Source organism: Eutrigla gurnardus, assembly GCF_963514095.1.
Source record: "Eutrigla gurnardus genome assembly, chromosome: 8".
Classification (NCBI taxonomy): domain Eukaryota; kingdom Metazoa; phylum Chordata; class Actinopteri; order Perciformes; family Triglidae; genus Eutrigla; species Eutrigla gurnardus.
The window spans coordinates 13,173,595-13,187,602 of NC_139922.1; the positions used below are offsets into that span (position 1 = coordinate 13,173,595).

General features: G+C 41.7%; 1 protein-coding gene across 1 annotated transcript; it reads right to left on the reverse strand.

Moving 5' to 3' along the window:
• Positions 1 to 2,180: 2,180 nt before the first annotated feature.
• Positions 2,181 to 13,081, reverse strand: acvrl1 (activin A receptor like type 1). The gene is made up of 10 exons (XM_084014648.1): positions 12,469 to 13,081; positions 7,343 to 7,414; positions 6,162 to 6,398; positions 5,610 to 5,815; positions 5,431 to 5,530; positions 5,201 to 5,347; positions 4,801 to 5,076; positions 4,443 to 4,640; positions 3,446 to 3,576; positions 2,181 to 3,258 (listed from the first exon to the last, which is right to left on the reverse strand). Exons 2-10 carry the CDS (start codon positions 7,410 to 7,412, stop codon positions 3,112 to 3,114), a joined length of 1,512 nt encoding a protein of 503 aa, XP_083870774.1. The 5' UTR covers positions 7,413 to 7,414; positions 12,469 to 13,081; the 3' UTR covers positions 2,181 to 3,111.
• Positions 13,082 to 14,008: the final 927 nt, after the last annotated feature.

The following is a 14,008-nucleotide window of genomic DNA, read 5'->3' on the forward strand; positions in this document are numbered from 1 at the left end:
TAAAACAACATTCAACAGACAAACTGAGTTTAACTGGCCAACCTCCACTGGCATTATTACTGAAAATGTAATTGCCATACTAAATTGGTTTGGATGAAGATCATTTTAAAAATGATCTGATGACTACATTCTGTTCCTTATAAATGTCTACACTTGGTCAGTCACCAAACTCATAACTCTAATTTTAAACTAGACTACTTCCCCATTTAAAGTAGACATTCACAGTAAGACATGACGTAGTCCTCGTCCTCTAAAAGCAAATTAAAGTAGAATCCAGTGTCACTCTGACTGATATGAGAAGAGCTGATAGGCCTTACATGCACAACAGGTGTATGGGTTTGTCATGGCAGCAGTATTCAGTTAGTCAGACTATGACACAGCCATCCGTATTAAATTACTTATCAATTATCAAACAAATCCCTTATTGACTCTGTAGCTTTGAGGCACATCAGCTGTCTAATCGATACCATCAGCTGACCCCTGATCAAAATCTGTGAGACCAATTTTGGTTTGCATAAAAAAGGGCCTGCCACATTTCATTCCTCACCGTTCCAGTTTTATCTCTGATCACATATCAGCTGCTATATGAGAGTTGAGAAACGTAGAGCGTTACACTGTGCCGCTTACAGTTTGGAGTGAGAGTGGAGGCAGAGTTTTGGTCCAGATCTGTCCAGAGTGCTGCACGTAAAGCACCAGTCTCCTACTGCTCGAGTAGCTCAGGAAGAGGTCAATCTGGCTGTAAAGGTACATTTGAGATTTTATCTGTGCCTGCTTTTATCACCTGTCCTCTCGCTCGCACTCTCACTGATATCCTCCAACCTAATTGTGTCTGCATAGTGTCCTCTGTGGCTTTATATCGGTCCACCATCAGCCCTGTCCAATTTATCTCAACATTTCTACGTTGTCTGCCGAACAAATCCCTCCGTCCCTACCGAGCCAGTTGGAAGAATCCCACTGCGAACAGAATGCACAGAAGTGAGATGGGCTTCTGCACCCGCAGACAGGGAGTTTGGCCCCTCTGATACTTGAACAACCCCCTGCCGTGTTAAAAATAACCAGCGCTTCATCTGACTGACCAGACAGACTGGGGCTTTGAGGGAGTATTATCTCTCTGCAGTTTGTTCAACAACCAGGCAGACAGAAAACACACACACACACACACACACTCACACACACACACAAACACACACACACACACACACACACACACACACACACACACACACACACTCACACACACACACACACACACACACACACACACACACACACACACACACAGAACATCAGATAGAAAAAAACAGATATTACATGAAGCAGCTGATACAATTATTTTAACTAACCACTGGGCAACAATGTTAGCCATTTGGATTGTTGTTGGTTATTTTGTATTCTTCTGCAAATTAAATGTGTTGCTTTTATGCTTCCCTTTGGTCACATTTTCCCACCAGATCATTAGTAAAGCAAAAAAGTGCTGTTGTTATTTAAGTGTCCGGTGTTCAATCTGAAACTTACACCATGGCTGCTCGGATTAAAGCTATTACCAAATGGTTGTAGGTAGATTTGGGCCTCATTTGTGAGTACATACAATTATTTAAGGTTTTTAGTTTGATTAAATGTCAGTCTTTCCCTTTCTAAACAGGATCTATAAATTAGTTTAAAATGAGACTCCTCACATTGGAAAGGCCTTCTTCCTTTGGAATAACAAAATAGGTTATATTATATGATCAATGTATACAGAATATCACATCAATAACTGCTAAGAATTATGTTTAGTCACGAAGTCCCAATTCAGTCAGATTTGAATGTATTCTAATTCATCATCTCGTTATGTGAGACTTGTGTGAATGACAGAAAATGTGTGTAAAATGTTATCTTAATGACATTTCATGTAAGTGACACGTGGGCTATTAAGGTTGTTCAAATATGATGATGTTTTATGAGCAGTGCAAAAATAATCAATCTTCTACTTTCTCCTGACATCGGTTACTCTTGTACTTCAGTGTTATGATGGGATATTGGTCTCAACTTTTGTCTAATAATTTTAAGAAAATGAAAACTGTTGACAACACGTTGGCACTACTGTAAGCAATGTAGATCAATGTTTGTCTGTTATCTGATGACCTCTACTGGTCAATAACGGAATTGCAAACATCGGTGGTACAAGATATCTCCAAATTGTTGAAAAATACAATCCTTTATTCAACATATACACTATTACATGTCTGTTTGTGAGTTCCTTTGCTGACCATAGTAATAGTGACAGTGCACTATTGACTCAAAAAAAAATAGAAAACAAAACAATAAGAAAATCACTGTTAAAAAAGTATATAAAATGTGTCTCATTGTTGAATAATAGAAAATAATACCCCTGCTAAATTTATTTACAATAAACCCAATGGAGATACAAGACAACAGCTTCAATGCTGTTAGAATATGTACAACTAGATAGCTCAATGTGCCTGTGTGCAGATAATAAATGCTCATTTTATATAAGTTAAATAGGCTTACACAACAGGGAACGTGCTTTGGTATGAGCATGTTTTAACTTAAATATTTCCTGTAGGGAAAAAAACAACCTCCAAGGCCTCCGTGTTTTCGGTCATTTCTGGAAAATCCATTTGTGCAATGTTACTGGATATCAGAAGAAGTTCAGAAATACATGGTCTTCCTCTTCTTGAAAAGACGATGAGTAATCGCGCCACGCTAGAATTTCCTTCCTGTCGCAACGCTGGCCGATTCAGACAATTATGAATAAAACCTTGTGTGTAGAAGAGCCTGTGAATTGTGTGGTGTTAATTATTCTGCTTTGGAAATAACTTTTATTAGCTGAACATAAAAAAGACATTTTCTTTGATCATTTTCTTGGCCTTAATAGTTTGTGACACCAGACATTTGGCAGATAAACATTAGGCTACAGAAAAAATAGCCTTGGGAGCCAGTCTAGACACGACTGCACAAAGTCATATTGTTTTAATATAATTCATTGGCTGTGTGAGTCATTAGCTCGAAACATGCTAATGATATGCACCTCGTGTTTTTGGAATGTGGTGCATAATCCCTCGTGGCGTTTTAAAACTTTTTGTCCCCGTTTCATTCGAGTGCTCTGGTCTAGATGTCCCGCTTGAGTTTCTCAATGCTGAAATCACTGTCGTGGTCCAGTTTGGAGAGGGTCTTCCTCACGCGCAGGGCAGTGAGGCGGGCTGGTGGGCTCTGGTACCAACACTCCTTCATGATCTTCGAGATGGCCATCAGGATCTGGACACAGACAAATGTAACAAATCACCTGTCATCCCGGTAGAACACTTGAAGCATTATTGTAACTGTTGAAAATATGTTTGTTCTAAAAAGCAGTGATAGTGTGTACCAAGATTTTAGCAGCCCTGGAGAACACATGTCTGTGTGTGTGTGTGTGCATGCATGTGAGTGTCATTAGATGGCCTACCGGATGGGAATGGAGCCTGTTGTGCAGACTGGGCCTCTGCTGGTCCACACACACCACCTTCTTCATCTCCTCAAAGCTGGGATCCAAGGGCACCAGGTCAAAGAAGGGAGGCCGGTACTCTTCCACGATCCCTAAAACAATCCAAAAGAGTACAAAAATAAAACTCAGTGTGCCTTTCTTCAACACTTAAGCAGAAGAGCAACCACCAAACAATCGAAACATACTTATGAGATTCAGTGGGTGGCTGTTAAATATTATAGAGTACTGTAGCCTGTTATCAACCTCATGAATAGATGAACAGTTGTACTTCTAATTTAACTCATCCATTTCTCTTCACGTAAGGCCTGAAATAGCACACTTGGAAATTGTGATGGTCTGTAGTGGGAGTTTTGTGAAGTATGCTTGACTAAACAAGAGAGCAGGGAAAGATATCAATTCCCTGGCGACTACACTGGGATGGAGATCCGCAAGGCCTGCTGACTGTGTGTGTGTGTCTCCCTCTCTCTCACACACACACACACACACACACACACACACACACACACACACACACACACACACACACACACACATTTACGAATGTCTATCTCAGTGTTTTTGTATCTGTGTATGTGCGTGGTCGTTTGAGCTTGGATGTGTGCCTGCAGCTACAAATTGGGTGCACGGGCATCTGGACTATGTACAAGTGAGTGCTGACACCAGATAAGACTGTTTATAATTACTGCGGTGCTAATCATGAGAGAGGATAGTAGAGACAGACACAGACTAGGAAAACACTGGAGTGCTGAGAGACATGGGGCTGACTGCCTCTTGTGTATACACAGCCAGACAGACACGACAGAGGAAACACATTTTCCTACATGATGTGCTTAAGAGGTTAGGTAATACATCACCTTTTCAAAGATCATTTTAGGGGACTGTATGCCTTTAGTAAAATATCTCTGCAATTACTTCATTAAAAAAGCTTCAGAACTTGAAGATGCCGTGGTCTGCTCACCATTGACTATGGTCCTGCGGGTAATTTCCCAGAAGACCAGGCCCAGGGCCCAGATATCAGTTTGCTTGTAGGATTCAAAGACGTCCATACGAATAGTCTCATCCAACACTTCAGGAGCCATGTAGCGCTTGGTCCCCACACGAGGGTTGTTGCCCACATCAAGGTAGTCATGAGACTGAGAGTGTATCACAGACAAACCTGATGGGAGTAGAAACAGAGAACAGATGCAACCTCTTAGTTTGTGGTGAATTACAAAACAAATTATTCATAACTCTCAGCAGAAGTTGGAAACAGATACAACTCAAAGAGTGGCAAATTAATTGTGATTTTGCTGTCCTTGCTTCTCCACAAGCCTCACCAAGGTCAGCAATGCAGCACTGTCCGTTCCGCTTTACCAGGATGTTTCGGCTTTTCAGGTCTCGGTGGGCGATAGCTGGCTTTTCCTGGGAGCTGACGATCTCAGTGTGAAGGTGGACGAGACCACAGGCCACAGACAGGCACATCCTCAAGCAGCTCTCAGGCTCCAAGCTGCTGTACTGCAGGAAGTCATAGAGCGAACCCAGCTCATGGAAGTGGGTGACGAGCCACAGCTGGGTGCTGGAATTCTTGGATGTCATGTCAGAGGCTATGAAACCTAATGCAAGAATAGGAGATCGCTGTTTTAACGCCTGTTTTTTGGGTGATGCTTTTAAAGAATGACTTTTACACAGAAAACACGTCACAAAAATATTATTTAGGATTTTAATCTGCTGCCTTGCCCAGTATGTTGTCGTGACGCAGCTGTACAGTGTTGTAGATCTCCGTCTCTCGGAACCAGGACTGCTCGTCCCTAGAGGAAAAGATCTTGACAGCCACACTCTCCCCCATCCAAGTTCCCCTCCACACCTCCCCATACCTGCCTTTACCTGGAAACAGAATGACACGATGACATGACTGAGAAGAACAAAACAGGACTAAGAAGAATAGGAAGTTGGAGAAGGAAACTGACCGACACACTGGGCAAGTGAGATCTGTCTGGCCATAGTCCGTTGGACCAGATAGGGCAGCCCCGTCCCACTCCCTGATGTACAAAACTCATCAAAGATGTCCTGAAATAATCCAAATGTGAGAACTCAAAAACTCGAACATCTTTTGATGGCATTGTGTCAAACATGGAATGACTCTTACGCCGTATGTGGGGTCGTCTCCCTTAGGGACCTTGAGCATGGTGACATCATGTTCTTCAACGTTTCTCAGTCGGCCATGTGCATGTCGGAAGCGGAGGAAACATATCAGGCCACACATGCTGGCAAACATGATTAACAGCAGCAAAGACAGGGTGATCCACAGCTCTGGACGATTTAACTCTGTGGGGGTTGTTGACGTCTTTCCATCTGGATACACAAACCATACATGCACACGCACACAGACAAACATAAATATGCTTGAGTTTGTGGAACCATTTCAGAACATTTCAGTTCATTGAGGAGGAGAGGTTTGGAATGATTTTTGATTAAAAGGTAAATACAGTTCGTGCCATCAGTCCAAAAAAGCCACACAGTTTCAATTTACTCTACTGGCCACAAGGGGGAAGCACTTACTATCTGAGGGAAGCTTTGATTCCCATCAGTGCAAAGCAATACAGCATGCGCTCTGAACTGTGTGACTGCAGAGGACTTAATGACACTGAACAGTGATCAGCTTCATGGATGTGGGAATGAAAAGGCATTGGGTACTGACTAATGTTTGGAGGTGGTGTGGTGAAGGCGTTGCACTGATCGTCTCGGCAGCAGTGGACAAAGAAGCCATCGAAGGAGGTGAAGCATTGCTCCTTGTAGTTAGCATTGGAGAAACAGCCCCTGTTCTCTTTGCCGCGCACCCACGTATAGAAGCAGATGTCTCCTCTGCAAGTTCCATTCACACACGTGCCTTTGATATTCTCGCATGTACACAGCAGCTTCCCATTGTCTTCGGGATCTGACGCACAAGGAAGTACACAGACAGTGTTGGTGGTCAATATTACATTTAGAAACCACCACTTATGATTGATCAGGAAAATGTTAACGAAAAGCAAGGCCAAACACGCCACACAAATCACTATGATATATTACACTAGTAAAGAGACCATGGCTTCCTCAATGGGAAACCCTAGTGGTAACAAAGACATTTCCTGGCAGCCAAAGACATCACATAGATGACAAAGACTGTGTGGTAAATCAGGAGAGGTATATTTTTATGGATACGATAGAAAAATAGATAGTAAAAAAGTCTGAACGCTGTAGGAAGAGGTGTGAGGTTCACGGTGATTGGAGTTCTTTTCATACCCCTTTCATGCACACAGTACAAGTTAAAAGTCTGTAGACTGGCAGCAAATGCATTCCCATATATAAAATTCAGAAAGGAAATGTAATGTACAAAAAGGACTGGAAGAGCAAGAACTCCTCCATAACCAATGTTTAAATATACTGTTTGATAAAGATGGTTAAACCTGCATCACACATGTTCTGACCACTAGGAGGCAGAAAGACAAAAGTAATATGGCTGAGCCCTTTAACTGTGGTTTGGTCCACCAAGTTGATATTTGAATGTCTTCACCAGACCATTTATTTATGTTTGACTCTACATTTCATACAAGGAAGGTATTGTGCACTCGGCCTGTCAGGGCTTGTTTGCTCTACCCATTGATTTACACTGAAGGTTTGCTGGGAACCGTGAGACCAAAGTCTATATTTTGGTTCTCCAGCTTACACAAAGAATTTAAACATCAGTGTATTTTGTTATGCTAGTCACCTCTTCATAATAGTGTCACATGATTCATTTTCAGGATAAAACATTTCCGTCAATGGAGCTTTAATTGAAGCGAACAAAGTGAATGCACTTCACAACAACGAACATTTTCCGACATTTGACCATCAACTCACCTGCATGGCTTGCAGAGATCCACAGAAAGACCCCACCTAGCAGCACTGTGAGCAGAGCAGAGGTTCCCATCACTGTGAAACAGGAACAAAACAAATTATAGCAGATAATATACACAAATGATGATAATTAGTGTTGTCTCTCCACGGGGAGCTGTCATAATGACAAATCAGATTTAATTTGAGCAACTTTGGGAAAATAAGGCCCTGGCATTTTAACTGCTATGCAATTGGAATTTACAGACTGTAACTTAATAGCGTCTATGATAAGTTGTGGTTAAAGCCCAGACTCTTTGGCAGAGGAAGCTATGAGGTCAAAAACAACAGTCTGAGGGCCCAGCCTGTCTGCCTGTGCTGTAATTGCATTGGGTGGGAAAAGGGGGCTAAGGGGAAGGAGGCTGTAACAGCACTTTAGTGTGTTTGTGTGTGTGTGTGCTGAGACTGTGTGTGACGCTGTGCTGCCCAGGCTCCAGGCCTGTCGACTCCTCCACTACCCTGCTTGCAGTGTAAATATTGATGGCTATGCTTCCTGCCATTGAGTGGCCCCACCCGGCTAGCTGGCGGGACTCAGGTCTGCTCATTGTTTAGGGCTGCAGCGCTGAGGGTCACGCAAGCAGGAGGGCTGTCATACACGACTTGTCCACCATGGTTTTAACTTTTCTGTCTAAAAAAAGTATACAACACCATCAAGGTCATTCATCATCATTTTCAAAAAGCAGGTCTTTTGTTGTTTGAGAGGGTTTGAGAGTAAGGGTTTAGCACCATTTACTCAGACTCAGGCTTCTTTAAATCATCCCAAGTCTATTATGTCATATTTCCTCACTTGAACCGGAAGTTGTTCTGGACTTTGCTGATCTGCCATTTCCCCCCATTAACTTTTATAATTAAAGTCAGAGATGTCTTAAACATTTATACTAATAAGTATTTAATATTTAATTCACAATCAGCAATACAGACAGTTAATGCAAATAAACATGCAGGTTGTTATTCATGTCCAGATGTTTGTTAAACAGGTAACTTCAGAGCGAAAGCCCAACTGCTCTGATAGTGACAATTTTGCTTTCATGAATATTTGTACAGTGTTAATGTGTACAGACACAAACTCCATCAAAAGTTTCTACGGCTGTTAGATTCGACTCTCAGATGCCTCTGTGGTGTTTCCTCTCTCCTTGCATCTCTCCATGCATCCCCTGTAGGAGGGACTAAGACCCAAGGAAAAGGTACAACAGAGGGAAACATGGATCCGTTCAAGAGATCCAACAACTGAGATCTGTCCTGTAGCCTCTGATGTGGGCAATGAAGTCCAAAAAGGATACAAGATGGTTGCTAATGGCTACCAGATGCTGCCACTTTTGAGTCTCTGTATCATCAAAGAACAATGCAGGATAACACTTGGCTCGCAGGCTTTAGGGGTCTAGTTTTGCATCACTAAGTTAATATGAATCACACAAATGCTTTTCTTCACCTTAGAAATATTGCAAGTCCAACCGTTTCTCTCCCAGGTACTGAGAGACGTATGCATGCAAGCAGCTTAGATTAATGCAATGCTCTCTTCTCGGGTCTACCTCGAAAAACTATAAATAAGACACAGATCATCCAGAATGCAGCAGCATGTGTACTGACCAAGACCAAAGAAGAGCATGCATCGCTTCTGTCTTAAAGTCTCTTCATTGGTTGATGGTTGCCTGTCAGTTTTGTCCTTTTATTGGTGTTAAATCCCTCAATGGTCCAGCTCCTGGGTTGTGAGTGATGTATGTGCGTACGTACTTATCTGTATGCTATGTAGGCTACCTATGTATTATGCATGTTATGTTTATTTGTATCATATTCCATTGTGTATTGCCGTTATATTTAATTTATGTTAAGCACCATATATGTATGAAAGGCCCTATATAAATACAGTTTGATTGATTGAATTGCCTTAATATAAATGCATCAGATGCACATCTTCTAAGACAACTTGTGCAACCCATATTCCAAATCAAACCACAGGTTACATTGATTACCTGTAATACATTTTTCCAACCCTGAATGCAGACATTTACATCATGAATGATAAGATGCCTAACACTAGCTTAAGATAAGTAATATATCACTAAATGACTAAATGGCACTTAGAAGCAGGGACTGTTCTGAAACTATATGCTGCAGGGTTGTGTCATTCATTGGACCAGTTAAAAGTAATGCCAATAAAACTGCATTTCTCTGGTAAACTCAATTGAATAAAAATCACTCTGGCTTCAGCAGTATGACATAACAATACTGTTATAAATGCCACTTTGGTTGACTTGTAATTTAAAGTGAATGTATCAGCTACTATTTAATTTACACATCTAATAAATAAAGCAATTACTGAGTTCTGAGTAGAATAAAATCACACCACCACTGTTAATAACTCCAGAACTGCACACGTGTGACGGTGGAACATGCACGTCAGTACAATACTACGGATATCCTCCTTTAGTTTTGATGCATAGCCAGATATATTTAAGTACAAACTACAGGAAGCCAATGTATTACCTTCTGCAGCTGTGAAGAGGAACCAGTGATTCATTTGTGTAAGTGTGAGAACATGTTCTGAATGGAGTTTGCAATCAAGGCATAAAATCACATGTAAAACATCTTAGATATGGGAAATCTGATAGAAATGCCTGACAAACTCTTTTAGACTTCCCTCCTACGTGGGTAAGCTGTGAGGCTTTAGATCAACAGATGAGAACTCTCTGCACTCTGCACTGACTTGCTTGAACCACAAGCCATATTTTACAAAAAAAAAAAAGCACTTCCTGTATCAAGCAGCCTACATGTCAGTGGTGGTTAATCTTTGGGTCCAGCGGAGGACTAGCCTAAACACAACTCTACCCACAGAATGATTGTATACCCAGAGGAGTAGCATGGCTGTGTCATATTTCGCTAGCAATCATTTTTATCATCCTGACATAAGAGAAAGCCGTAATCACGTCCTCCATCGTAGGCAGCCTGACTTTAGACTCCTGCACACTTCCTCTCCGAGCTCTCTCTTGTTTGTCTCCATTCTGTCCAATGCTACACCCTCGTGACCCAAGGGGAAAAGATCCATTGTCATCTCTTCCTCTCATCTACACAGCTTTAACTCGGGGAGGCAGATCTCTCATTCCATCTGGATGACTGTGTGGTTTTAGGGGTGGATGGTGGGGGCATGGCATAGCACAGCAGCATCCAACAGGCCCCTCCACTGGGCCTCATCTTACCAAAAAAAAGAAGCCCTATAACTCTCAAAAGTAACGTTAAGCATTGTGACTGTAAAAGCGTCTAAGATGTGGTTTGTGTGACAAGAAAACATGAAATTCAGTTCTTTTTAAAGACACAGCCATGCATTTAAAATGCTCGTGCTCTCTGTGTTTTAAGTGGTAAACAACTCTTGCGACTGTCTGCTAGTTACAGCGACAGACTGATTGTATCTTCATTTCACAGACAAAGCTAGGCTTGGCGGGCTTTATGGCTCAGTTGCTGTCGGCATGCTCTCACATGCATACCTAGAATGAACGCATCTCTGAGGAAGAAAAGGACATATATTCCTCAAGACCTGCTGTGCACACAAATTTCCAAGGCAGAAGAAATGAAATCCAAATATAAGTAGGCATGGTTATGAGAATGAGTGACACATTCTCACACACACCCACCCACCTGCAAAGGCTGCAAATGACTTCTTTCATGACTTCTACACAGAAACGTCTCCTGTGTGTGTGTGTGTGTGTGTGTGTGTGTGTGTGTGTGTGTGTGTGTGTGTGTGTGTGTGTGTGTGTGAAGTAGAGGTTCGAGCAACACAGTATGCAGGGAGTTGAAATGCAGCTTTGATTCATGGTGTAGAAAGTATTCAGATCCTTTACTCAAGCAAAAGGTAGACATAAAACAATGCACAAGTAGAGTAAAAAACACATGCTTATATTATATGCTTATATTATAATTCATTATTATTATAATTCATGCATACTTAAGCGACAGTTTAATTACGCAACTGGTCAAGGGGGAGCTGTTTTTAACAAATGTAGATCCTGTTTGGTTGATTAATCTATAACAATTCACATTTATCAGTTTGTAATAAGTTTTAAACTGTAAAAGTAATTTGTATTTATAACCGATACCATAACAACAATTATCCTATTCTCTTTTCTTTTAAATAAAAATTGTAACATAAGTTTAAATTCAAGCTGAAATGGCATTTCAGGAGTTCCTAGCTTCCGTATACTGACAGATTCCGAGTGAAACAGGATAGGCAGGCGGTACATGACGTTGGGAGGAATTTGATTTGATGGTTCAAAAGATTAGCTCACCCTTCTCTCGCTCTGTGCAGAAGTAGATTCATTGATGGATGGATGTCATGGGATTATTGGTTGATAAAAAAAAAAGGTATTGGATTTTGATATAAAAATACAAAGAAATAAAAATGTTTTGGCATGAATTGTTAAAAAGGTGCATAATGTGACTGGGTTAAAAAATTGCATTTTTCATTTGAGCTCGACTTATGAAAGATATCTGACATGTATGACATTTTACAGGTAATAAATATACTTGTCAGTACTTTTTAGTGGACTAGGGCAACACCGTTTCTCCCTCAAACATAAAGGCCTTTTCTGTATTTAAAGTACTCTAAACATGTTGGCTGTGACACAACATCTGCAATAAGGCAATATCGGAACATTTATCGGCTGTATTGCTTTATCGGTCTAATCGTCCATGCGACTTTAGCTAGCTGTAAGATAAATGTAGTGGAGTAAACCCTAAGCTAACTACTTCAACATTTGCCTTTGAGATGTAATAATACTAATTTATATTATTAATATGAAATGTAGTGGAGCAGAAGTTAGAAGAATCAAAAGTTAATTAAAAAAGTACCTCAAAAATCGTAGTGGATAGGCAATGAGTTGTCGGTAAATGACATGTATTATGCTAACCTACCCTTATGGTATTGATGACGACAAAGGAGATGGCTTCAAGAACATCCCTGACTGCTGATAATGTATGTTTGGGACAGGTAGGCCACTCTGACACTTGCTGCTGGTCCACATCTGGAAACACGTGGAGTGATGTATGGCGGAGTCAAAAGGTGACTGAGCGCTAGTGTTGGCTATATTGGCATCTTAGCTTACCTGCTTGTCTTTTAACGTGACAGACACAAACGCCTCACGTCTCCCATATCGCAGTTAGCTTGAAGTGTCCCTCCCTCCCGCGGCCGAAAAGTAAAGTCGACAAAAAAGTGGAAGAAGATGAGTTTAAAACACCACTGGCTCCATTTCAAGACTAGAGTAAAAAGTCTTTCACTTTTCGTCGATGCAGATGTTCACATCCTTTCCTGCTTCGGTGACGACCAACCGCCGTTTCTGAGAGGAAGAAAAAAAAAAGTTCGTCCGCAGTTTTTCCTCCCTCTTTGCTCCAAAAAACAAAAATGAAAACTCGTTTCACAACAAGTGACGCGTGTTGGAAGGAGTGAAAACTGAAAACAGTAGAGCGGGCTGAAGGCGGCTATCTCATCTGGGTCCGAATCTGCGCTGATAAACCCTCAAACCTCGTCGTCGGGTCGGAAGCGGACCACAGACCAGACTCTCCTTCCGCGCTGGAGAGGCTCACAAGCGGAGGACTTCTTAAGTATGGACGCTTGTCTTTAATTGTCGTCTACAGTCTTGATAGAAAGACGAGATTGCAGATTTAAAAAAAGAAAAAGAAAAGTACACAGCTTCGTCCCACCCCTTATTGTCCCGCACCGGGTCCGCTCTGCCTGGAATGTGGTCGCATAGCGGTTTTCCTGTTGCTCGCTGAACCTCATTCTCCTCCTTCCCCTGTGGACTGCTGTCTCACTGCACGGGCAGGAATGTGCTTCAAAAGGACCCCACCATATAATAACACGTCTGTGTTTAAAAAAGAAAGAAACTGCTGTCTCACCCTCACTTTGTGCCTTCCAGTTTGAAGAATAAAGCCATTAAATCCACAGGAAGCTTTCTCATGTAGCCTGTTATAGCAGTGATGAACTTTAAGGAAGAATAATGTGTCTGATCCAAAATATATGAGAAGTATTGGCACATCAGATACTTTTAAGTTGATTATGCATCCAACATTCATGTGGAGTCATATTTCTCTCCACCTAATGAATGGCAGCCCGAGAGTCGGCCTCTTTTAGATCCATCTGTGGTTCTCGGCCAACTCCTGACATGGCTCTTTAGCTGCTAAATGCTCCCCCACGCTCATCTGCTATAGTCGGGTGGGTTTTTGGAGCCATTTCCACTGAAAACAGCTGTCTGCTGTGGTCCAAAGCACCTCCTTTAATTGATGGTTTCTGGATAGAGAAAAGGGCACAAGCCCAGAGCCGTCATCCAGGCAACCAGATGAATGGTGCTGCAGATGCTAATTCTCTGCATGTTCATCACTACAAACATGTACCCATGTTTCCACATTGTCGTGTTGATATAAAAAAAATAACCCAACCTTTCTCTTACTTCAATCCACGTCTACGTGAACCAGATTGAGTTTCCACTCCGCCTTTAAGCAGATACCTTCAAATTGAAGATAAGACAATAGTGTTGAAGTTTCTTTGTGTCACTGCAGTCAGAGTGTCTCTCATTTGTCTCTTGGATGCGGGACAAACTCGACTGTGAAAACACTTCATCCAGCAGAGAGATGTCTTCATGTCTGTGA